This window comes from Camarhynchus parvulus, chromosome 4 (assembly GCF_901933205.1).
Source record: "Camarhynchus parvulus chromosome 4, STF_HiC, whole genome shotgun sequence".
NCBI lineage: Eukaryota > Metazoa > Chordata > Aves > Passeriformes > Thraupidae > Camarhynchus > Camarhynchus parvulus.
In genome coordinates this window covers 60,791,602-60,817,778 of record NC_044574.1, presented here as the reverse complement: position 1 = coordinate 60,817,778, position 26,177 = coordinate 60,791,602, and the positions used below count along the sequence as shown (strand labels likewise).

The window sequence follows — 26,177 nt, the reverse complement described above, 5'->3', positions numbered from 1 at the left end:
AAAACTCTCTGGGCCACGTACTGGCTGGTTAATTTCATTCTGTAGTTGATAAGGAAAATAAAATTCTCGAAGCTCTTGATTTAAACTGTCATGTGAGAGGGCCTGTCTCCCTGGAATGAACTCATTTTTGGAACTGATAGTATTGGCACTTTCTGTGCCCATGTGCTGTGGCTGCAAGTAAAATTGCTTTGATTGGATATGTAGAATAAGCCAAACACCGCCAAACCCTACCAGAAACTATCAGGAGGGCACCATCAGACTGGCAGCTGGTGTGTGGGTGTGGTGCCTGAAGGGTTTTAGGTTCTGGTCCTTGGCTGTTGCAGCTCAGCAGGAATCCCAAATATGTTGCAGTAGCATCCAATGGGGGCATTCAGCATGTGGAAGCAACTAAAGAACTTGGCGGTGCTCTTGGACTTGAACCATCAGTCTTATCTAGGTAAGCTTCTGATTCTCACTGAGGTGACTCAGTTTCAGAAGTGCTTGGACCTTTTCTTCTTGTAGTTAAGGGTAGCTATCCCCTTGCTGTTTTTTCATTAGAAGTGAATGCAATTTCGGAGTTCCAAGCCTGAGCGTTTGCTTAGGGGTTGTTGTGGATGCACAGATGCAGGGGGAACTGTGTCCAAGTGGTGTGCTTTTTTTATTCTCGGTCAGGTTAACGCCCCCAGCCCGTGCGGATGTGCTGTTCGCTGCGCGCTGCCCCGCGGTTCGGGGCTGTTCGGGCCTGAGGAGGAAGGCGGGCGGCGCCGTGGGCCAGATCCCGGGCGCGCAGAGCACGGAACCCGGCGGGCCGAACTCCCCGTGCCCCCGAGCCGGGCCCCGCCCCGGCCCGGCCGTGCCACGTGGCAGCGCAGGCGCGGCGGCCGCTTCCTTCGGCGGGGAGAGCGGCAGCGCCGGCCGCCCGAGCCGCCATGAACTTCTTGCGGGGCGTCATGGGCGGCCCCAGCGCCGGCCCGCAGCCCTCGGGAGCCGACACGGTGAGCGGGGAACGCGGCCGGGCTGGGGCAGGGCCGGGCGGCCGCGACAGCCCGCGGCCGGGGCCGCCCTGTGGCCGGCGGCTGCGGCGCTGCCGCTGACAGGCCCGGGTGGTGCTCGGGGCTGGAGCGGGGCAGGAGCCGCTCTGCCGTGCGGCCCGGGCCGCAGGCGGGTGCCGGGAGACTCCCCTGCACCGCCCCGGCTTATCCCGTGTGTGTGTTGTGCGTACCCTTCCAGATTCAGAAGCTCTGTGACCGAGTCGCTTCATCCACGTTGCTGGATGACCGGAGGGATGCCGTACGTGCTCTCAAGTCTTTATCCAAGGTACGTGGCCAACTTCCTGAGCAGCAGCGTGAATTTGAAGTAGCTTTGTCAGGTGCTGTTAAAAAGGCTTTGTTTGGTGTTTGGGCTCGACCGTTAAGCGTTTGTCTGTTCTCCAAACAGAAATACCGGCTGGAGGTGGGCATCCAAGCCATGGAACACCTGATCCATGTTCTCCAGACAGACCGGTAAGCATCCTGCAGCTGCTCTGTGCTGCTGGCCTGACCCTGCTCTGCTGCTGACACAGCACATGCACACCTGCTGCCCTGTACTGACAGAACTGGGAGGGAGCCGGGTTTCTGACAACTCCTCTACTGCCTTGGCTTTTTATGCTGTTACATGTCCTCAGAGATTGTTTGGAGGTAAAAAGAACAGAATTCCAGGAACCAGGATGAGGGACAGAAAGTGAAGGTACTACCAAAGTATATCTTAATGCTTCTTAGGGCTATGTTTGCACTACTCCAGAGAGGTGAGTCCAAACAGATCCTGTTAACTAAATACATTGGTTGGAATAACCCAGATCAAGCTGTTGTTGGGCAAAAGGTGAGCTAGACAGAATTAAGAGAAAAAGAGTCAAGTCACCAGGGGTGTGATTTTGCTCATGTGTGTTAAAAAACAAGTTGGGCTCAGGCAAACAGGAGAGCAGGACTCTGAGGCTGCTGCTAGGGCAGATGGCATGAATCTTAGTGCTCTGTGTGGACTGGAATTTAATACTTATGCAATCCAGTGCTCGGAATGTCTTTGTCATCCATCCTTGCAATCACTGCTGTACCTGACAGTGCCCACATGTTGTACTGTGGAACCTGTTTGCAGTCCTTGGATTTAAGCCTCAAATACTGCACATACTTGGTATTTAGGTAGGCAGATGTAGGGGGATAGTCATTCAGTGTGGATTTGAACATCAGGCTGGTTAGTTGGTATGAGCCAGTTGTGAGCCTGTGAATACCTAGCTGTGTGTCCACTGCAAGGAGGAGCGTGTCCTTTGATGGCAGTGCTGAGGAGAATTAGGAAACCTGCAGTTCAGTGTCTGCAAGGCCTCCTGCCCCAGTTATGGATATAGGATGTGGAACTCTGCTGATGGAGGCCTTTCTTGCCTGGCCAGTTATGCCAGCTGGGAGGAAGGTCTTGAGGCTGCTGTCTAGGCAAGTCCCTGTTAGTCCTTTTCTGTGGGCTGGCTAGTTAAAATTGAATGTCTGACCTAGTGCAAACAGTGAAAGGGAAGGGTATAGGAGTAGCTGTCACAGATGTGGAGGGAAAGCCCTTAAAAAAACTAGGTTAAGGAGCCTACTTTCATCCACTTATCTGCTCTGAGGGCAGATTTGAACTTTGAGAGGGGAGGCGGGGCTCTACTGATCCAGTTGAGAAGGGCCGGAACTTGAGGCTTTTCAGTGCTTTTGGGGCTCCAGTTGATGCTTTGGAAATTGTGTGCTGGGGTTCTGTACACATTTTGTGTGACTCAGGCTGCAGTTGAAAGGAAATAATAAATAGATGGGGTTTTTTTTGAGTTTTCAGCTGAAGAAATGCTGGCTTTGGGGTATTGCTGGAGTCATTTGCCTATGCATGTTTGGTGGGGCAACACAGGAGCTGGGCCAGTTTTTGGTTGCTGTGGCTTCTTGGAGACAGAGTTGTAGTCTCTGTGTGTGATCAGTGCAGTATTACATGTTGGAGTTCCTGGTACTGTTTGCTGTCAGTAATGGTAGAGGTGAGCCTTCCTGGACTCTCTGAATGGAAATCCAGACCTGTTGAACTGATTCACTGGTTAATAAGTGAGTCACAGGCTCAGCTGTCCCTCAGCTGTCACCTAGTGTGGGAGGCTGTTGGTGTGACAGAGGCTGCTGTTTTGGTGTGTACCCGTAGGTCTGATCTTTGAACCTTTCCAATGTCCACCTGAAATGCCCTGAAGCTTTCTGCAGAAAGGGGAAATGCTCTTTTCTGCCTGTTGTGGTTTTTTTTTGGTTTTTGCCCCACAGCTGCTTAGGAAGAGAGGTGCCTTGTGCTGGAATGTTGCCTTGCACAAACGCTGCCTCTCATGGATGCCTGCGAAGTCTTGTTTCTTGAATGGTTTTTACTGTACAGTAAGAGCTGGGCAGTTCAGCATGAACAGAATAATCAATGGGATGTGGGATGTGCTGAACAGCAGATGGTGGCAAGGCAGTGAACAGCAGAGGTGGGATGCTCCTGTCCTCATTTTGTGCTGTCTTTCAAGCAGAGAAACAAGGCCTGCTTTTAATCATGTGTATGTTAAATGTGCTTATTCTTTTGGAGCTGCTGTCATTTCCCTACCCAGGGATGTTAAAGAACCCACCAAGCTGCAGCCTTGCTTTTCAGCTTTCCAAGGAAGGCTTTCTGTGTGTTTTCAGGTGTGGATCTGTATCATTTCTATGAAAAGGAAAGTGTAGACTTTGTGGTAATGTGTTGAAGAACTAAAATGGCAGTGAAGGGAAAGCATGAGCAGGCTGGAGGTGTGGTCATACCTGCTGGATGAGGCTGCTTCCATGGACTAAAAGGTTAGGTGGTTGTTCAGGCCTCTGCTCTAAACCAGCCTGGCAGCCTCATGAAATGCTCATTTATCTCTGCTGTGGAGGCCTTACTTGGAATGCCTTGGAGATCAGTGTGAGTAACTACTTAGAAGCTGGAGTGAGAGACTTTTTCACAGTCTTCAGATGCTTGACAGAGTCATGAAAATGCTGTGAGGTGTGTCCTTCTGCACTTGGATACACCTTTCTCTGTGTTTTAACCTTGATTTTCCCTTTTTTTCTAACCAACTGCTTTCTTTTTGTTTTAAGAGCAAGAAAGCAAGTAGCAGAAATGATGATATAGTCATATTTTGTGCTGTCTTGGTTGTAGCATAGGGTTTAGAGATGGTTCAGCCTTGGTAATGCGGAAGGAACAGGTATTTCCTGAGAGAAGTCTGGGTGTGAGCAAGTGAACTAATGCTTTGGGCTTCCCTGCACTCCCTGGGCATGCTGGAGCTCAAAACCCTGTAATAATTAGCTTTAGTGGGTTTGTTGACACAGAGGCCACCTGTTTGTCAGAATTCACAGCTGCTGCTGCATTCCCTGGAGCTCTGAGGTCTGGCTCTGAGATCTGACAGACGTGTAGCAGGGTGCAACTTCACTGGGTGTTCCTCTGGCAAGTTTGAAGTATTCCTAGGGATTTCTGCTGGAATAGGAACAGGCTGGAGGGAGTGACTTGGAAAATTAAAGATGCACCTACAGTGAAGAGTCCTGTGGTCATCTGGTTTCATCAGACTTCTGAGGCTCACCTGAGGGAATAGAACTGGTAAAAGGAGCTTGACCCTGTTCAGGGAGCAGATGGTTACGTGGCGCTGCAGTAAATCTGTGATGCTTACTTGGTCTAGTGCTGCAAGGGGAACTGCCTGGGCAGAAGAGCAATGTTGTAAGAGCAGATGGAAATAAGTCATTAAAGACAAGTGGTTCTTTCATTTGCAGTTCAGATTCTGAAATAATTGGCTATGCTTTGGACACACTCTACAATGTTATATCCAATGACCTAGAAGAGGAGGAGCAAGGTAAGCCCTTGTAGTAATAGTTGTGTTTAACTGTGGCACTTTCCTTAGTGCTTTGTGCAAGTTATCAGCTGTAAAACTGATTTACTAATGCTCACCTAGACCTGCTCTGTTATTGTATATAGCTCTTAGGATAACGCTAAAGATCTTGTATGCAGTTTGCATTAAAGTAACACTGGATCTCTTGCTTATTAATTAAAAAAGACTTTGTTCTCTGAACCTCAGCCAGGTTGGAGTGGGGTAACTTTTTTTTCTAGTTTGTAAGTCAAGAATCAAGTCCTCTGCTCTTGGGAAAGGACAGTTCTGGCTGTTACTACCAAATGAGACATTACCATCTCCTGATTTAACAAGGATTTTTAGATGTGAAATCCCAGGTACCTGCAATAAGGTGCCACATATAAGTGTGTAAACCTTTTTCAGCCCTGCTGTGGCAGTGGATAAAAAGACTTAGAAAGGTTCTACTTGTCTTTATACAGCTGGGCTGTGAAAATCCATGCCACTCCTACCTGTTTGATTTTTTGAAGGCCATTAAGCTGGTCTCCAAGGCCAGTGAATGTTATTCTAAGCCATGTTTCAAATTGTGCTTGGCTTTCTTTTCCATGTTCCTCCAGTTCCCCATCTTGATTAAAAAGGTTTAGAACAAGATCAGGGTTTCATAGTGCTGGTGAATTGATGTTTGTGGTAGAGGCCTTGATCATGGACTGGAGAAAAGTGTTGGCAAGTTTTTCCAAAGAGCTCAAACTTGTCCAGCTGAAGATGTGTGTGAGAGATGACCAGGGTTGTGAGGGTTATGGTGTGCCTCAGTTTGACCCCTTCTCTAAGAGCTTCCCACAGGAGTCCAGCTGCTGTAGGAAGCTGGGATGGCTGCTTTGCAAACCCAAGCTTATGCTGTAATTGGTTGTGCTGTGTGGAAAGCTGTTCAACTGGTAAACCTGTCTCTTGTTTCTTTTCATTTTATCTGCACTGCCAGATGACTCTGAAGGTAAAAGAACCTTTACTTGTATAAATATGGCACTTAGTTTTAGCCCTAGTCGCTGCTCCTGCTGGTAACACTTGCTGCTGTTTAAAAAGGACACTGTAGGAGCTTGCACTGGAGCTCAAGGAAGGCATTTGCCTTCTGTTCTATCCTTACTCTTTGGAGCTCAAGTGTGTTTCCAATTTGACTTCTCCAAACTGGTAGGATTGTAAGAGACCAAAGTTGGTGAACAGAGTTTTTGTTTGCCCTGGAGCTGGACACCAGTGCATCAGCTGCATGGGAGCATCCTTCACAGTGTCTCTTTTAAGCAATGCATGTTAAAATAGTCGCGGTATTTACTTCCACCCTAGGTTACCACTAATGCTTTGCATGTTCTCTTTTTGAAACTGATTTTATTTTTTAAACTAAATTCTAGTCTGCTGTGCTGCTTGGTAGTGAATTGATCGGATCTTACTAGATGGAAGCTGCTGGCTTGATTGGAGATAGCCCTGGGAATGTATAGATTTAAGGAACAATTAGGGGTAGAAGGCTGGTTGCAAGATCTCTGGTGTAAGTGGAAAATAGTTTCCCTTTGCTGTTTAGTTTTTTATTAAACCTACTAGAAGAAATACTTGAACAGGGGAAATGTGATTTGGCCCTTTCACAGAAGAATCCTGAGCTAGAGTAAGAGAAACCAACTACAGCCTGAGAGAGGCTGTGCAAGTTGTGTGTGCTGCTCAGGGGTTGCCTTAGCACTGGAGCTTGTGCAAGGGCAGCAGCTGGCAGCAAGATTCAAACACTTGCTGTTTGCAGCTGAGGGTGGGACAGGGATGTTCAGCTCATGGAAAAGTCAAAGTCAAGTATTTTGACTGAATTTTAACATCAAAATGTTTAGGTTTTCTGGCCTCTCTCCTTGGCCTGCAGCCAGCTACAGGATGTGCAATCCTTGTGTGATCGATTCCCAGCTGAGTTGCCTTTTATTCTATAGCAGCAAGTACAGGAGCTGAACTTGTGTTAACCATCATTTCTGTAAATGAATATGTGTTAGTTCAGGAATGGCCTAGAGTTAAGACCCTCAGCTTCAGACAGGTCACAATAGGACTTAGGTCCTGCTAGGTGCTGGGTGCCTGGGCTAGAGCTATTCTTGCACATGGTCAGTCTTCCTTTTTAACTGTTTTTGTAATATATTGTAATTTTTATAGCTAGAAATTTAAAGCAGAGTGGTTTTTGGAGGAGAAAATCCCAAGTCAGAAATTGAATTGCTTTACTGTTTTTCTATTTCTTTCTATTAAAACCAACACTTTCCCTTTGAATTAGAATTGCTCCTGCTCAGTTTTTCAGCTGACATTGCTTAATTATGTCAACCAGTAGTACCTACATGCCCCTGTTTTGTGGAGCAGTTATGTAAATTGACACTCAGCCTAGAAAAATAGCAATGGTACAGAGATGTTGCTTGCATGGGGTTTGTTGATTTTGTCGATGCTTTAGCCTTTGTTTTTTGTTCACGCAAGTGATTCATGAAAGAAATCTGTAAGACAACTCATGTGCTAGCCCAGTTCTCTGTAACTGTAGGGTGAAGAATGGGATGGCACTCAATTCTGGCACATTCAAAATCAATTCAGATTCCTAGACTGAGAGGCTGTGATGCTTACTTGTGTGTCTCTTCCTTTCCCTTCCTGATGTTCAGGTCTTTTTCCATTGCTAAACCCAATAGAGTAATTAAGATGTTTGGGCCAATTAGCTTTAGCTATTTATCTTCCTTACCTTTCAAGGCTCTTGGTGTGACATGGACTTTGCTTTTGCCTATCAGTGTAGGTACTCATGAAGGGCTGCTCTCTTGGCTTAGTGGAGCTATATGGGGATATAACTGCTGAGATTCAAAAGCTACCTTTAGAATAATGTAGGGGTTTTGTTTTGTGAAAAGCTTGTTTTGGTGTTTGTTTTGAGAATAATTCAATTAACATTTATAACAGTGACTCAAAATTTTATGGTCACCCATGGCCTTATTTTAGAAAGAATAAAAATCACAGCTGCTGATGTTGTTCTAGTTGTGTTGCAATATGTTGTTTTTTGTTGTTACAGAAGAAAACTCAACAAAACAAGTGGATGATTTGGGAAGTCAGTTCACAGAGATTTTCATTAAACAGCAAGAAAATGTCACTCTGCTGTTGACTCTGGTGGAGGTGAGTAACTGAGTCATGTTGAGGCTGCTAATGGAGAGAGCCATGGTTTTGTCCTGGTGAAGCTGGTGTCAGGGGTGACGTGTGCCAGCATCCAGTCAAGGTGAGGCTGGAGGTGAGTCAGGACTGACCTGGATGAACACCACTGGTGCAGCTTTTAAAGCAGGGGGACATGGAGGAGAATCACAGAACCATTTAGGTTGGAAAATGCCTCCAGGATCGTAGAGTCTAACTGCTAACCCAGCATCACTATGTTCACTGCTAAGCTATGTCCCGGAGTGCCGCATCCGTGATTCCTGAACACTTCCAAGGATGACTCCACTGCTGCTCTGCTCAGTCTTTGGAATGCCCAACCACCTTTTGAAATTTCCCTGAATAACTAATCTAAACTTGCCCTGGTGCACCTTGTGGCCATGTTCTCTCATACTGTTACTTGAGAAAGGGGTTTAGTTACTTAATTAGAAGGAATAAAAGTTATTGCTCCCCAAACAGCAGTGGTTGTCCCTTGCACAACAACTACTTTTCAGATGATGATTAAAGCATCAGGACACAGTTATGTCTGAGATGCAGTTCAAGTGGAAAGGATAACTGCTTTCCAGAAGCATGATATTTGACTCTTGTTCCACTGGGTTTGCCCTCATGGACTGCCTTTTTACTTGGAGCTGTTAAAATTTTTGTTCCCAAACTAAGAATATGATTGTGCTTGAGAGAGAACAATACAATACTCTCTTCTTTTTTTCCCTTTGCTTTGTAGTCCAACTTCAGTAAGAAACATGATATTCTACTTTTCCTGTGTGGAACTCATGTCATGCTTTGAGCAGTATGAAGGAACTGTCAGTGTATCTGAGTTAAATACTGAGGAGTTGGTCACCTAACGTGCTCCTTCCCATCCTTTCAGGAATTTGATTTCCATGTTCGCTGGCCTGGAGTGAAGCTGCTGACATCTCTGTTAAAGCAGCAGGGGCCTCAAGTGCAGCAGATCATTCTGGTCAGCCCCATGGGTGAGTGCTTGAATCCACTACTGATTCATTCAGAGCTTGATGCTCAGCAGACATGGCAGAGGCCTGGAGGGGTCTCAAGCAAGGTGTCCTGAAGACCTCAGCCTGGAAAAGCTGCACCCTTTCCTGTGTATATTTAGAAATGGTTCCTTGCAGGTGTGTCCCGCCTGATGGATTTGCTGGCAGACTCCAGGGAGGTGATCCGCAATGATGTGAGTGCAGGGGCTCTGCAGGGCCCTGGCATACTCTGTGTCAGTGCCTGGGGGGCTGCTGCCCATGGGGGTGTGCAGTGCTGAGCTGGGGGGTGTGGGGTGTGCCTCTGATTCTGGCTGAGGGTGTGCTGCATCCTCGGTGTCAGTGCCTGAGGAACTGCGGCCCGTGGGGGGTGTGCCTCTGATCCTGGCTGAGGATGATGCTGCTGATTCAGCATCCTCCCAGGAGCTGGGACTTGTGAAAAGCAATGGAGTTCTATTAAAACCCAGGTTTGATTTCTTTTCTCCTCCACCTGTCAAGGGAGTCCTGTTGTTACAGCAGTTGACCAAAAGCAATGCAGCCATACAGAAGATTGTTGCCTTTGAAAATGCCTTTGAGAGGCTTCTGGATATCATAACAGAGGAAGGAAACAGCGATGGAGGTACAGTAGAATCTAAGACTTAGTCTTGTGTTTCCGCAACTGTAAGCTGATGTTGCCAGGCTTACCTTAGTGGGTGGTTGGAGCTCGGTCAGTGGGTAAAAGGATCACAATTTACAGACTGGTTGAACAAAATAAGCAAGACCAGATTGACCAGGTAGCTGTGTTTCAGTGTCTTTTGAAAAGCTGGTGTACTTGGTTAAAACATCAGGTCACTCCTCTGAGGGTGTGTGCAGGAGTTAGTGGTTCTTGCTTGACCAAGGCCTGTGCCTGTATCTGCCTGGAATGGCAGTGTCACATGTGTGTGCTGCATTTGTCACTTACCCAGTTAAGCATCTGCATTCTTCCCATGAGATCCTTGGATGCTTGGAGTGGCTGGAAGTAACAGCTTGCTCAGTTCCTTCAGCTGCACCAAAGCTTCAATTTTCTGGTCAGCTTCTTGAGGAGTCAGTCACCTGTTGGGAGGAGAAAATAATTTTAAAAAGGAGAAAAAAACAATTCAGCACTTGAGGGCTTGGTTCTTTTACTAGCAATATGTGATGCATTTACTACAGTCTGTTTCAGTAGCATGACAGGTTGCTGTTCCATGACCTTTCTGTGGGTTGCAGGAGCAGTTACTGCTTCTCTCCCAGCTGTATTATTCCAGGTATGTTGGCATGGGAGTGTTCAGAAAACCTTTGATTTCAAGGTGCTATTTTTAGGCAGCTAATATTTTTAGGAGGCTTGTTATGTAAATTCCTATGTGCTAAGACTTCTCTGCTTTCCCCCCTGCTACTTATCTGTTCCTCTGATGGGAGGAGCCTTTATCTGAGTGTAATTTCAAAATGAAAAAGTAGATAGAAATAAACTGAAAATGGTAGCCAGTAATTGCAGAGAATGAGTATGTGAGCCAGTCTGATTCTCGAACAGGTGAACTTTGGGACACACAGTGATGGTGAGGTTTTGTTGGCAGTTTTTCCCACTTACCCACTTAACTGATGTGAGCTGTACGTGCTTTGGGAATTTGCTTTGGACTTGTGGAAGAAAAACAGCTATGGTTTCACAAGGTTCCTAGTTATTGATCTAAGCCTAATGTGTGTTAAGAGTGAAGAGTTCAGAAATGCGTGCTTTGTTCTGTCTAGAACACCCTCAGTGTATGGACAAGCTAATTTGTTTCCATGTGGTGTATTTTGATTCACTGTGTGATACTTTGTCTCCTCAGGCATTGTAGTAGAAGACTGTCTCCTCCTGTTGCAAAACTTGTTGAAGAACAATAATTCCAATCAGAATTTCTTCAAGGAAGGTTCCTACATCCAGCGTATGAAGCCTTGGTTTGAGGTTGGAGATGACAACTGTGGGTGGTCTGCACAAAAAGTCACTAATCTTCACCTGATGCTGCAGGTAAGGTGCTGTTACAGCTCCTAATTACTGCTGTCAGCTCTTGTGCAGTGCAAAGTGTCATGTCACAACTGTGAGATCCAGGTGTTCAGCTCAGAATTAGCTACCAGTGCTCTGGAGCTGTGCTGCTTTCAGCACAAGCCCTGTCACAGGTGAGTGTGTGATGGCTGGCATGTCACATAACTTGATGTCACCTGCGATGTAACAGATTTAAGCTAAGAACATAATTAGGGGTGTTCTATGTAAGGAATTTCCTGGTATAAAACTGAAAGCCAAGCAGCCATAGGTAGCAATGAGATAAACATTCTGTTCATTGTCTCCAGTGTCCATTTTTAGAAGCAATTCTGTTTGACAGTGAAACCCCAAATGAGTTAGGTTTTGCCTTCAGAAGGTGCCAGGTTCTGTTCACATGGCCCTGGTGTGTTTCCTCCTCTGCAGCTGGTGCGGGTCCTGGTGTCCCCCACGAACCCTCCTGGTGCCACCAGCAGCTGTCAGAAGGCCATGTTTCACTGTGGGCTCCTGCAGCAGCTCTGCACCATCCTCATGGCCACTGGCGTTCCTGCTGACATCCTCACGGAAGTAAGGGGCAGTGCTGGGAGGGAGGGACCAGGTGGGTGCTGCAGGGATCAGCGGCTGCTGCAGAGGCTCACTCAGTATTTGCTAAGCACCTCTTTCACATGCCAGAGGTGTCAGCTTCCTCTGTGGGCAGCCTAAATGAAGAGTCATTTATGTTGAATTTATGGTGTCCTGCAACCAGGAATGATTTAGATTTGCCTTTTTTGTTATCCTTTAGATTTCAGAATTTCCCAGAGCAGCTGAATTGATGAATGACTTTTCCTGGTTTGGGCATGGGTTTGTTGCTGTTTTAATTTTTTGGGAGAGTCTACAGATAGTCTAATTTGATAGGTTACCAGTGATGAGGGATTTTAGCTTCTAGAAAGCCCTGCTAGCAATGTCGGGTGAAGGTTTTTTCCCTTGATAAAACCATGTGCTTGGATTGAGCATGGACTCCTCTACTGCAGTTGATAATTCCTTAAAAGGTTTCAGCTTTTCACTTGTTAGAGTTGTGCAGTTTAGCTGTTATTTTGCTGTCATAGAAAAACTGATCTGGCATACAAAATTAAGATGGAGGCAACTGAGCTTTGTGTCCCTTAAGCTTTGCTCAGCATCTTTTACAGCTATTAAATGCCTTGATTTTGTGCACACTGGTTTTACTTAACTCTCGGAGCTGAGACGTTGTATGTGCTTTTCAGTACTGAACTGTCAGGGTAAACTGGAGTAGTTTTGAAAGCTCTAGGTGGTAGACCATGGCTCAGATTTAAACATGAATTTAACTTTCTTCTCTGCCCTTTCCCCAGACCATTAATACTGTGTCAGAGGTCATCCGAGGATGCCAGACAAATCAAGACTACTTTGCCTCTGTAAATGCACCTTCTAATCCACCAAGGTAGAGGAAGAAAAGTGTTTTAACTCTGTTAGGGGATAACGTAGTGGTATGGGAATCCACAAGATTTCTTTAATTCCACACTTGGAATCATGATCTGGAGTAACAGCTTCAAGTTCATGTAGGGTGTGTTGGCTACAGCATTAAGGTGTCGGGTATGTTTGCAGAGAGATGAGGCCTACAACTGGTGTTGTGTGGCACCTGAAAAACAAATGAACAATGACTGAAAAATTCCTTCATCAGGATGAGCTGCTGTTGCTGTCAGCCAGAGGACAGTCCAAAGAGGGCTTAGAGGCAAGGGAAATGAATAATCAATCTCTTATTTTGTGTATAAGTAACTGAAAAACTCTTAACACCTTGGGTTTTAATACCCTTGTTTGAAATAGTAATAGGTGCAGTGGTAGGCCACAGTAGCTTTCCTTATCCATGAAGTAGATCCATATTATGTACCTGCAGCAGTTTTCATTCTCAGTGCAGTTCTCAGCTTTTCCTTGCTGTCCCACAGGCCTGCCATTGTAGTGCTGCTGATGTCCATGGTGAACGAGAGGCAGCCCTTCGTGCTGCGCTGTGCTGTTCTCTACTGCTTCCAGTGCTTTCTGTACAAAAACCAAAAAGGACAAGGAGAAATAGTCTCCACACTCCTGCCATCCACTATTGACGGTAGGCCAGGGCACCATCTCTGCACAGGGTTCTGAGCTAGCACCTGGTGTCTTGTGAGGGATTATTTATCTGCTGTTCAGTGACTGGTCTGGGCAGGGTGACTTGGCTTAGATTCCTCTAAAATGTCGCTAGTTAGGTTTTTCTGTGTTTTAGCTGTGTTGTCTGAAATATTTTCTGTGGCTTGTGTTAACCCCCCTTGTTCCTCTTGGCCGCTCTGGTAGCTACAGGTAACTCAGTGTCGGCGGGCCAGCTGCTGTGCGGGGGCCTCTTCTCCACAGACTCACTGTCCAACTGGTGTGCGGCCGTGGCGCTGGCCCACGCCCTGCAGGAGAACGGCACGCTCAAGGAGCAGCTGCTGCGCGTGCAGCTGGCCACCAGCATCGGCAACCCGCCCGTGTCGCTGCTGCAGCAGTGCACCAACATCCTCTCACAGGTACTGCACTGCTGCCCGCTGCGGCTCTGGGGACAGGAACGGGGGCACTCATGGGCAGGGCATGGCATGGCAGGCGCACAGCTAGCGGCAAATCTTACTTTTCAGTCACATTACTCCTTGATGCTGCCTGTTCTCAGGTGGCTCCAAAGCATCCAGGTCTTAGCCTTGTCCTTCAAAGCAAGTTTAACTGGCAGAATCCTCACTCATATTTTTTGCTGAAGTAGTGCCTGTTTGGTGTTTAACCTGAACCTGCTAATTGGAAACATCATGAAAAAAACAGGCTGTCATGTATTGATGGTTGGCTTTGCTATGCAAAGACAAAACTTTTCTGAGCTTGTTCAGTATGTTAATACCTGGCTTGGGAAATGTTAAGTGAGTGAAGTTCACCTCCTGGCCTGTGCCTCCTTGTGCCATTAACCTATGTTAGAACCACTCAGGGAGAAAACCAGCTCCCTACTAGCAGGCTAACTCTGGTGGCAATTAGACTTTGTTGCAAGTGAAAATAACACTGGAGTTTTGAACTTGGTCCTATGACTTTTCTCCTCCTGTAGCTAAAAATAGCCAGTATTCATTTTTATCCTGTTCCTGGAATTTCTGTGTAAGGTAACTTTGAGGCAGTAGAAATGCTTGTGATTCTTCAGCACTGCATGACAAAAGGGACTCAGGTATGGGGGGATGTGTTTGAAGTGTTGCACTGGAAGGCTCTCAAGTAATCTGTGTGTAACTTGCAGGGTGATAAGATCGACAGACGGGTATGTATTTTTTGGCACAGCTTGTGCATTTTCCTGCCAAAAGCAGGCCTTTCCCTCTTGTCTGGGGTCTGCTGGGGAGAATTTCTTTAACTGCTTTTTGATGTGTTTCCACTTACAGCTTTGTGTTGCAGTGGTTTGGGTTTTCCCTGGCATAACAAACTCTTGGTGCCTCCAGGGGAATCTCTGGGGGTGCTCCCAAAACTATGGGATGTGTACCTTGGGCAGCACTGGTGCTTTCTTTCCTGGGGGGCAGACTAATGGACCATCTGTTCCCATAATAGGGGGGGTTCCTTCTAAGGTAAACTAAAACTGTTAGAAACAGTGTTTCCTGAAGGGCCTGTAGCAAACAAGGGTACCATCAGAAGGGGGATATGCTGCTGATGTCCTGATACTGGAGGAAAAGCCATTTAGCCTGCCTGATTGTGAATAGCAGGGATCTCATTATGAGCAGGTGATCCCTGCAGAGCTGTTTGGTTTCCAGGCCGTTAATTAAAACACAGCTGAGCTGGTTATTGGTAGCACAAAAAAAAGTATTTCTGCTGTGGAAATGTTATTTTACCCTGTTGATCACAGCTCAGTGTTGTTATCAGCTCTGAACTGTGGAACAGCAGCCATGGGGGGCTGTCGTCTAGAACATAGCCGGTTTTTAGAGAGGATGTTTTGGGCTGTCTGAAAATCCTTAGGCAGAGCCCATCGGTTTGACCTCTGAACAGCAGGCAGGCTGTAGAATAAATGTGGTTTGCAGCTGCTTCCAGCACATGGGTGTGCTGAAGTGTTGGGCTGCAGAAACAAAGCTCCCTGTTTCTCAGGAGGGAAGGGCCACAGGTAGCAAGGCTGGAGAAGGCTGAGGTACAGTCATGTGTCATAGGGCCACTGCCAGTTACAGGGGTTATTCGCAGTGTGCATGGGCTGGCAAATCCTGCTGGGACAGCTAGAGCCAGTGTGTGTAAGTGGGGGAGAGAACACTTTCCTTGGTTGCCATCTGAATGTTGATTGTTGGAAGAGATGGGTGCTTGTCTTAGCTCAGCTGGGCCCAAATACCTGCAGCTGAGACACAATTGGTAACAGCTGATTTGGAGATAATAACTAATTTTGTCTATCTAGGATAAATAAAAGGCTGCAGTTAGCATTTGCTGTGCTGGCTTAATGTACACGTAGTCTGAACCAAAGGCCATTACAGGACTATTGGTTTGGTACTCAAAATAATACTAGGAACACCTGGCAGTTTTAAAGTCAGCAGGCTAGGTCTTGGTGATGCATCTTCCAGGGAATCCTTGTGTGACTAAATGTACACCTTGTTCCTTCATGTCACCTTTGTATTAAAAATGCAGTACTAACAGGTTATAGTTTTATATCGGTGCTGATGTGCATTGAGTAATATTTCACACCTGTGTGGCTTGCTGGTTTGCGCTGAGAACAGTTCAATGTGACTGGTTTGATCCTTGTTTTATCCAAGCATTAAAGCTGTTCAGTATGACTAACAAACAGGTGTTTGGAAAGACATGACTTGCAGTTTATGAAAAAATAAGGTGGAAGTAGGTGAGTTCTTATCCAATACAACTTGGGTTTGTATTTTAGTCCTCTCTGTGGAAATGTAATGATAGGGGTGTTTATTCTTCACAGGGCAGCAAAGTACAGACCAGAGTTGGACTGCTGATGTTGCTTTGTACGTGGCTGAGCAACTGCTCCATTGCTGTCACCCACTTCCTTCACAACCCAGCCAATGTGCCTTTTGTATCCTTTGGCCTGCTGGCAGGGTGGAACCCCTGCTTAGCCACAGCTGGGTTATTCATGGTCAGCTTAAAGGTTTGTCTAGGTCACTTTGTGGGGGTTCTGCAAAACAGAAAATGCCCTGGGCCAAGAGACCAAATCAGCCTTTAGCTGCCAGTGCTCTGTGTACACTGACTTGTGTGTAAGATGCACATACCAAAGTAGTGTGAAAAACTGTCTCAGTCTGCCAGCTAAATGAGTTCTCAGTGCAACAAGCCTGTTGGTGTTGTTAGTGTGAATTAAACCTACACTCAAGAGGCAAGGAGAATGCTTTGTACTTCCATTAACTTCCCTGCTTACTTTTCAGGGAAAAACTAGTCAAGTGCATGAGCATATAAGGCTAAACTGGCACCTTTATCTGCACTGCAGGTGTGCTCTGGAACAAGTAAATCTCTCAGGTTAAACAGACAGCTACTGAGAAATTTATGGGAAACCACTGATCACCTGAGTCCTTCAAAAGAGGAGTTAACTTTGCAAGGGTTTTGTCAGCTCTTTTGTCTTGCTTCCTAACAAATCTTGGGTTGGCGTGTAAATAAAAGGGAATGTGTACAGGCAGAAGTGTTACATGTGTTGTGATTATGAACTATCTCCAATATCCTTATCAAGAGTTCCAGCTCACAGGGCAGATAGCTGAAAACCTTGGGGAAGAGGAGCAGCTTGTCCAAGGCCTGTGTGCACTTTTGCTTGGCATTTCCATCTACTACAATGACAATTCCCTTGAGAATTACAGGAAGTAAGTATGATGGAGAAGTAACAGAACTGCAGGGAAGGGTTCTGTGAAAGGCAGATGGTGGTTCAAGAGGCTTTGAAGGGTGACAGCAGGGGGATTAAGACTTGAGACAGATAATGAGTTCTTTGCAGAACCCACCTTGATACAATGATGGGTTCTGTTCTTGTCTTGTTGTTGCACTGGCATTGATTTGTCTGTTCCTTGTAGAGAGAAACTGAAGCAGCTGATTGAGAAGAGGATTGGCAGGGAGAACTTCATTGAGAAGCTTGGCTTCATTAGCAAGCATGAACTTTATTCCAGAGCTGCTCAGAAACCACAGCCTAGTTTCTCTAGTCCAGACCACATGATGTTTGACCATGAATTTACAAAGCTGGTGAAGGAATTGGAAGGTGAGATGTTATCCTCATTTCTCTAGGTTTTATCATGTACTGATGGATGAGCTACCCAACATGTTGTGTTACTCCTGAAAGTAGTTTGATAACACCAGGGGTTTATGGTAATAGCTGTAAGTAATCATATAACCAAGTTGCAGTTCAGGTGTTAAGTGAAAATACTCTAACTGGATTACCTGGTATTCTTCAGTGAGATGATGATCAATAGATTTTGTGAGTTAGCATACTGGCCTAGAGGTGTTGACCTGTGCTCACACAGAAACGAAAGCACTGAGCACATTCCATGGTCATAGGAGCTTTATTTGTTGAAGTACATAATCCAAACAGTTGCTGTTTCTAATTGATAAATTAAATAAATGCTGAAATTCTTGGCTTGATAGGAAATGGACACTTGCTTTAGTGTGTGCTTCATGATTGTCATCAATCTAACATCTGACTTGTGTCCTGTTTATTAATATTGCTCTAAACTTAAATCAGTCTAGAGAAAGAAAAATCCTTAAAGCAACAATGGTCAAGATGGATTTGCCCAAGCAGTTTCATCTGCATGTTGCTCTTGCAGACCAAGTCTTTAACTTATTTGCAGAATGATTTGGGCTGCAAATAAGCGGAGCCATAGTGCAAGTAGAACACAGCTTTTTTTCTTAGGAATTGCTCAAAACACCCATTTGCTTATCTGGGACAGAGAAAAGCAGTAAATGTGCACACTGCAATAAAGTCACCATTTCTGTTAAGCCTTTGTGACAATCCCTGTTTCAATGTGCAGGCTGAGTTTGTAATGCAGTGACCTCAGACTGTGAGACTGTTTTGAGGACAAAGATGTGAACTGAGCTCTAGCTGAAAGAAACTGTTTTTGACAGGTGTCATAAGTAAAGCAATTTACAAGTCCAGTGAGGAAGATAAAAAGGAAGAGGAGGTCAAGAAGACATTGGAACAGCATGACAACATTGTGACTCACTACAAAAAAGTCATTAGAGAGCAGGTAAGAGGGAGCACAGACATGTGCCTCTAAAAGCTGTTGGTTTTGTCTTCTGGAGGCACTGCAGTGCACTCCAATCCCCCTTGTTCCAAAACAAGTAACAGGGATTCTAGCAATGCAGAAATGCTTCTAACAACACTCTTGTCAAGATTCAGCTGATATGTCAGTGTTTGGAACACTGGTTAAGGTCCTTTTATTTTCCCTTGCACCACATGCTCTTACATGTCGTGGGGTGTTTTCATTTCAAATGAGGAATTGGAGAACTTGCAGCTCTTCAGGGATGCAATTCTGACTTCTGGGCTCTTACTTGGACAGATGAAATGGGGCTGAATGAAAAAATGGTTTGTTAGTGAAGTTTGGCTATACCTGCTGGGATTGGACTCTCAAAACCTTTTTCCAGGGGTAGTTAATTTGTGTGGTTGCTACAGCTTAGATGCAGAAGTAGAGGAACAAAGCTAATTAATTTAAACTGCAAATGGGAAACTGAAGCAGGTGCTCTGTGTTCAGAGATCAGAGCATGGGGTACATGAGGCATTAGGGATGCTTTGGAAGTACCAGAGGCTTTACTGAACATGTCATGTGTGTAGTTACCATGATTTCTTTCAAGACTCCTGAAGTAGTAGACAAAACAAATGCAGGCTTTTGTATGCTAGATAAAAATTACAATCAGCCACCTTCCCATCTTTCCATTTTTCCTCCTGTTATTGATGTGACAGGCTGCTGCTGTCTTTGCCAGGTGTTTTTTCTAGCATAGTTAGCTAGGTTTGCAGGAGGCTTTGCTGGGCAGTACTGAATGGTGGAGTTCAGGTTTTGGTGCTTTCCCTCACCTTCCTGACAGAATTGTATTAAAGAGTTTCTAGTATAACTATATATATGATTACTGTATGTATCTAGTATGGTGCCTCTTTTCTTTTGCAGGACCAGGAGCTTGAAGAACTAAAGCAGCGAATCAGCACTTTAACATCTCAGAATGAACAGCTCCAGGCTACAGTCACACAGCAAGTGTCCCAGATCCAACAGCATAAGGACCAGTACAATCTCCTCAAAGTACAGCTAGGTGGGCTGCATGAGTGACAATATAAAAATCATGCTTGTGCAGAGATGTGGCTTCTGGCAAACTGCAGCAGAGCTCCAGCAGAGACAGCCTTGCAGGTGTATGAGCTGACCCTTGCTGTGAGAACTGCTGGCTGCCAGGGATCTGCTGGGAGAGGCTGCCTCTGCCTTGGGGCAAGTCAATCCAAAGCAGTTACTGCCTGTCCAGGTCCAGAACATGACCAGATGGGCCCTGGAGTGGGCTGAAGTTTGGGTCTGGAATGCAAGCGTGAGCTGGGGAAGATGGTCTGGCTGATGTGCAAGATGAAGCCTGTTACTGTTACTAGAGAAATTGCTAATTTAGTGTGTAAATCAGGGCAGTATGTTCTCCTTATCCCAGGGTCAAAATGCCTGATAAGGTATATATGACATGATTAAAAATACCCAAACTGCCTTCATCATTACTTATGATTAAAAACATGTAAGGAATCAATTACCTTCAGAGTTTGTCCATGCCATTATATTTGATGAACAGAATGGCCGAAGCAGCAAGGCAGCACACATACCTAAAGGAATGGCAAGGAGGGCTTGTGGGGCAGGGGCAGGATGGGTAACAACTACTTTGATAGGTCTCCTGGAAACCAAGTTATGGAACTGCTTGTTTGACCTTGGTTGTTTCTTGCTGTTTAGGAAAGGACACCCAGCATCATAATTCCCATGGTGACACATTGCAGATGAATGGTGTTCAGACAGAAGAAGTGAGCAAGTTGAAAGAGGAACTGGAAGAGTGGAAAAACAAGCATGAGCTGCTGCAAGGGCAGTTAAAGGAAAAGGATTCTGTGATAGAAAAATTGGTAAGTGCTGCATTTGCACTGGTGAGAGTTCCTTCTGCACTTACCTCAGAGGACACAACCAGCTGCTCTCAGTAGAGAGCTTTGATGTGCATTGCTCAGCCTGCTTGTGGCTCCTCTGCTGGGAGTTTGGTAGTACAAGAACAGCTATGACTTTTTTGCCAACACGACTACATTTAGAATTCTAGTACTAAAGCTGATTTTTTCCCATTTTTCTTTCAGAATTCTTCGCAGCTGGAGATGGGAGCTACAGAGCAGCCTTTACAGACCAGCAGATTTGGTGGCTTGGAGCACAGTAATAATGAGCTACAGAAGGTGAACCTGTGGTATTTCAGTGCAGCTGAACAGGGGTGGCTTGAGTTGGGAAGAGAGCTTTAGTCTTCAGGGAAGAGCATGGATTCCTGAATGTGTTGCTGTTTTTCATCAGACATCTTTGTGATGATCCTAATCTTGGAGCATCAAGTTTATGCATCTAAAAAATAATTGGTTGTTTTCACTAAGCAGATTTGAGCCAGCAGAAGACACTTGCACTGACTTGCAAAATGGGTTTATCCAGTACAGAATGTATGTTTAAATGTTGATATGAGGGTTTGCAGGTATTAGATGTACAGCACAGAATAAAGAACTGGATTTCAGTTCTTTAAGGTAACTGTTGCTCAAGAAATACCTGTTAGAGTTCCTCGATTTGGAGAACTAACGGTGCCTGGATTACCCAGTCACCATGGGTTTATGCACTGAGAGGGGCAGTGCAGAGGACACCAGTGGCAGTGCAAGTGGTGTGAAACACCTTTATAGAAGTGACTGAGGCTCAGGCAGGTGCCTTGCTGGCCATTCCACAGAAGAGGGGCTGGAAAAGCAGGGTGGACAGTGCTGTGTGTTGCTGTCCAGCTTTGTCAATTAAGGGAAGAGCTGTTGTGGTCTCACTGAGGTACCTTTCCTGTTACATTTCCTGGTATGAAGCAGTTAGTCTGGGAGCATTTCACCTCAGGAAAATTTCATGTGAATATGTTGTTTTATCAAATTAACTGAGAAGTTTTGTCTCTGTTTCCCAAAGGAGTTAGAAATGCTCAGGAGCCAGACACAGCTACAGGCTGCGGAAATATCCAAGCTTCAGATGGAGAATCAAAAGCTACAAGTGATGGTACTGGTGAATTAGTTCTTTCTTCTGTCTATAGGAACTAAATCTTCAAGACTTGCCTTCCTGCTACTGTCTGTAGCTACTTTCCTAAACCAAGCTCCTTTTAAGTGCACACATCAGCAAGTGATTCCAACAGGGTTTCAAATTAATTTGAGTTACCCAGACAAGTCCTTCATGAGCTTAGAGGGGACTTTTAGTTAAGTTAGTTCTCTCTGATGGCACTGGTCCTTGGCATTTTTAAACAGTTATAAACTACTGGCTGTTCCAAGCTTAAGCTGTAATTAAAGTAATAGCCTTTGTGAGACACAACTGTGATACCATACACATAAGAGAGATCATTATTCTTACAGGCAGCTGAGGATAGTAATATGAAGGTTGATGTCTAGTTGAAGGGAAAATGATAGGGACATCTATCTGTGCAGGCCTCCAAATGCTGCAGAGGTTTTTTGGCTGTGGACTGAACTGATGAGGCAGTAAAGCCTTGTGGCTATGTAAATGTGACTGTCTTCAAAACTAATAAACTGCTTTAGAAAGGGAATGTTGGGCTGCAGAGCCTGAACAAGCTGTCTGAAAATGTTCCCCAGACAGTTCCACGGCAGAGCTAACAGCTAAATCCTGCTGCAGGAAGAGGGGCCCACAAGCAGCTGACAAACAAGTGTTCAATGTACACAGGGTCTGGGAGAGGCAGACTCAGCTGCTGGGAGGAAAGATGCCATTGCACACGTGCTGCCCATGTGTGCTTGTGATGGTGCCTTTGGAGGCAGAGGTGTGTCCTGGTGTCCCTCCAGCTGTCAGGCCACCTTATGGCCATCCTACATCCTGCTTATCCCTTTCTTAGAGGACTGGCTTAAGTGTGCTCCAGCTGGGAGGCATTGGTCTCAAATTCATGCCATGTGGCAGTTGTAGCTGACAGGCAGCTGCCACATTTTGGAAATGACTTTGTGTAGGGCTGACTGAGATGAAACTGTTACTATTTTTAGTAGCCTTATACAAAGAATTGCAACTTCAGCCTAATAAATTGGATGTTTAGCCTAATAAAAAGACTTCTGTGGCACTTGAATGCTATCAGAGCAAAGGTGGATTGCCTGTAATAGGATCTGCCTAGGAAAAAGACTCCCAAGTCTTTCAAGTGCAGCTGCTAGGAAATAAAGGTTTTGCTTTGTCTTCTTGTTGATGTGTCCATGTGTGTATGAAACTGAGACCCGAGGAAGCACAGATCTGTTTGCTGATGCCTTGCAGCATGGGGCGTATGTCATCAGCATACCTTGGCTATGCTGCAAAGAGAATATGCTTCTAAGAAACTGACTCTGTAATGTCCCAGCTTGCTGTCTTCCTATGTGCAACACTGAGAGGGAATTCTTTGTCCACAGAGCACAGCTGCAGATCCCATGTTAGGAGACAGTGGTGCACCAGCAGCCACAAGCTCAGAATTGGAGGCACGACTGGAGCAAGAAATCAAAGAGCTGAAGGTGGGTAGTGGGTGAACACCAAACACAGCCATTGGATACTCAGCCTTCCATTAGGAGGCCTCTGCAGTAGCCAGGGCTGGGGCAAGTGGTTTGTTTCCTCAGCATCCTCAGGCTCTGGAAGGGAAGCTGGATGTCTCCTTCATTTTTCACATGGGAAATCCAAATTTAAGGCCTTGATAACGACAGTCTAGGGTGTAGCTTTACTGTGACACAGACAGTCCAGTAACCACTGTTAATATTTGTTCCTGCTTTATCCAAGCTATAGTAGTTTGTGTAAGGATGTGTGTGTGTGGGAACGAGACCACAGGAACCAATGGTGGGCTGGAGCTGCTCAAGGTTGTGTACAGGATGTGTTTGAAGGACACAGGGCTTCAGCTTTACCTGTGCTTGTATTGTAATGTGATGTGGGATTTCCCCTGTTGCCAGAGTCAAGTCAAGGCCCTTTCTGAGGAGAAGGAATCACTGAAGCAGCAGCTGGACTCATCCACTAGCACAGTTGCTATATTGCAAGACAAGAACAGTAGGCTGGAGCGAGAAGTTGCAGAATCCAAGAAAGAACAGGATGATCTCCTGGTGCTGTTGGCTGACCAGGATCAGAAAATATCTGCACAGAAGATGAAACTGAAGGACTTTGGTGTAGCGGTAAGCCAAGGAATGGATCTAGGAAGTTCTTGGGTCTGAGACAGGCCTGGGCATGGTAATCCTCAATCCACAAAGTCTGGGGAGGCCCCTTTCTATAGAGGGAAGTTAAATCCATCAGTTACTTTATCAACTACTACTGGCAGCCATCAGAAAAAGCTGACCACTGCCTCTTGTCCCCAGTGGTCAGCCACTTCTCTCTTCAGCAGAGAAGTAAAGAACTATGGACATGGCAAGATGACAGTTGCATTTAATAAGCATTAATTGATGTGGCATAGTCGGTTTAGGTTATCTTTAAGCTTATTTGCACTGAGCATTTGTCTTGCCTTCAGTAGGTTGGATCAGAATAAGGGGTATGACTGCTTACAATAGATCTTGTATTTCAGGTTGAAGATGAAGATGATACTGAATCTGGAGACCAGGGGGATGAAGATGAGGATGGAGATGAAGAGGAACAAGATGAGAATGCTGCTGTGTGTTACCAAGAAAACTAGATTGCATTGTTTTTGGGGAGAAATCTATTACTGGTGTACAAAGGAAGACATCTGCTTATGGGAAGCAGATGGGGAAATGACAACCATGGGCCTAGTTCTAAGTTACTCAAGTGTTGGAAAATCCTTTGTACTAGGTAAAGCAAACAGAAATCACAGTTTCAGTTCTACATGAATACCCCAGGTTGTACTTGTTTAGAAGTTGCTTCAGACACTGTTTCAAGCAGGGAATGACAATGTTGCTGCCTTGGTTCATTGTCATTGATGGTTCTGTGCATTTGTCTATGGTTTTAACTTCCTTGAGCTCTTAACATAATTAAATACAAAAGTATTTGGTTTAACATCTCTCACATGGAGTCATTCCCCCTGCCTTCAGCATGGAGCTTCAATGTGGTTTGTGGCTTCCTCTCAGGAGCAGTGGGAGGCCCAAGGGTTGGCATGGCCTGTGCCAGCCCAGGGTCTGGCTCTGGGGGGGCCAGGGGCCCTGCACACAGCTGTGTGCCTGGACACTGCCCTGGCTGCACTTGGCCCCTCCTGGGGAGCCACAGACCTCTGCTAACACCGTGGCAGAGGTTTCATTGGAAGCTGTGCAAGAGATGTAGCCTTGGGGTGAACAATTGCTGTGGAAAACCAAGACCAGTACACTCAAAGAACTAAAGTGCTACTGCGTCAGCATAAATCCAAGCTAAAATCTTATTGACTACTTCAGTAAGGAAATGAAAACTATGATTTATATAACTTATTGGCTCTTTATGAGTAAATAAAAGATGAAATTTTAAAACAAAACACAATGGTAAATGCATCATTTTTTTTTTTTTTGGTAATAAAGAGAATGTGTCTACTTTGTTCTCATTTAATTCTCATGTCCTAAATTAACAGCATACATTTTAATATGTGTAAGAACATCTACAATCAGTCTACACTGATGGATTAAGGTAATAATACACCACATAGTGTTTACAAAGCAAAAGGCATGTGAGTGTTGCTCTGGCCTTACCTGTAGGGCACTGGTTCATCTGGCAGCCAGACCTGGACTCTGGTGCTCCTCCCAACAGATGGCACTCTGCAATGAAGTTTTTGTTGCCATCATCTCTGTGGTGTTATGCTTAGGAAATTCTTCCTTTTGGATGCAACTTCAAAATGTTTAAAATTTCAAGAAAGGAAGGAAGAGATAATGAGGTGGGGGGTAGGGAGTTCAGGAGACAGACAAACTGGTTTGAAACAGGTTGTAAAAAAGCCTGTTCTAAGTGCTTTTCCCAATTAGAAAACCTGTTCGGTGCATTATTTTATTGCACCATCCTAGTGGTCTGTCTTCCTGCTGGTAGGAGACGTGTCTGGTGATAGCTGTATTACTGTCAAAGGGAGGTATTCACTTGTCTGCATTCTTGGCTGTGTCATGCAAACCAGATTTATTTTTAGTTCTTTGGAGTCTTTTCTTGTCCCTTTGTGACTGGGCTATCACCAACACAGGGGCCTTTTCCACACTCTGTTCAGTGTTCAGATCCCTTGCACAGTCTCTGTCAAAGCAAGCAGCTGCTGCCAGCAGGAAGGGAAATCCGTCACAGATTTCTTCTTTGCTTGGTGCATGTGCTCACAGAGAAACAGAAGGAGGTGCTGAGCTGCAGAGAGCACCAGGAGAGAAGAGCAGGAGCAAGTAACTGATGAGGATGTGCCAACAGCACAGCTGGCGCCTTACATAGCAGTAAGGCAGTGCAGTCCCTTCACATCCACCCTTTCCATGATGGGTTTCCAGGAGCAGTCCTGTGCTGCTCAGTCTGAACATGGGAGGGCTTTTTCATTTCTTTAAGACAGGTGCTACACTGTTTTCTGGACCAGTTGTTTGCAAAATAGGGATTTCAGGAAAGCAAAAGCAGCCTGACCTGTGTTACCTGACCTGTGTTACTAGCTTCTTCCAGCTGCTGGTCTCCTGCAAGCTCAAAAACTGCCAAACCCTCTTTATTTGTGTGAAGTTTTCCCTAGAATTTATTTTCAACAAAGGGTTCAGCAGTACATACAAGCCTAACAGATAGTTATTTTTGTGAATACTTTACTAGAAAGATTGTCTCCCCTTCTTTAAACCATAGGAATGAGGACAAGGTTGAATGGGGAGAGACTGGAGACTAATTGAGGGGGAAACTGGTTGCCAGCCAATCAGCCCTGGCCTGTGTGGCACTGAGGTGAGGCAGGTGTGGGGGTCTGTAGAACACAGCTACCCACAACAGCCCTTGGGACATCTGTCAGTGCTATGAGTGGTAGTTGAGGGGGATTTAATGCTGGCAAACACCTCCTGGGATAGGTGAGGGGCCCCTGTACTCCTGCTGTGTCATTTGCCATTGTCCCTTTGCAGGGTTCCTCCCTTAGCCCCTAAGAGAGCTGGAGGAGAATCAGGACCTTTCCTGCTGTTCCTCATGAGTGCCCAAGTGTTCAGCAAGCAGCA

General features: G+C 45.5%; 1 protein-coding gene across 8 annotated transcripts; it reads left to right on the top strand.

Annotated features, from left to right (window-relative positions):
- Positions 1-847: 847 nt before the first annotated feature.
- USO1 (USO1 vesicle transport factor) lies at positions 848-24,535 on the top strand. 8 transcript variants are annotated; one of them, XM_030947736.1, is made up of 26 exons: positions 848-974; positions 1,210-1,296; positions 1,417-1,481; positions 4,746-4,825; positions 5,793-5,804; positions 7,860-7,960; positions 8,856-8,958; positions 9,112-9,167; positions 9,469-9,589; positions 10,788-10,966; positions 11,402-11,542; positions 12,322-12,410; positions 12,913-13,067; positions 13,295-13,500; positions 14,232-14,252; positions 15,876-15,986; positions 16,637-16,755; positions 16,960-17,141; positions 18,002-18,123; positions 19,039-19,177; positions 19,843-20,006; positions 20,226-20,318; positions 21,058-21,144; positions 22,512-22,610; positions 23,037-23,252; positions 23,636-24,535. In XM_030947736.1, the coding sequence occupies exons 1-26, from the start codon at positions 909-911 to the stop codon at positions 23,741-23,743; spliced, it is 2,922 nt and encodes a 973-aa protein (XP_030803596.1). In that variant the 5' UTR covers positions 848-908; the 3' UTR covers positions 23,744-24,535. The 8 variants fall into 8 exon arrangements, with proteins under 8 accessions (XP_030803596.1, XP_030803595.1, XP_030803598.1 ...); XM_030947735.1 differs by having other exon boundaries at positions 13,289-13,500; XM_030947738.1 differs by lacking the exon at positions 5,793-5,804.
- Positions 24,536-26,177: the final 1,642 nt, after the last annotated feature.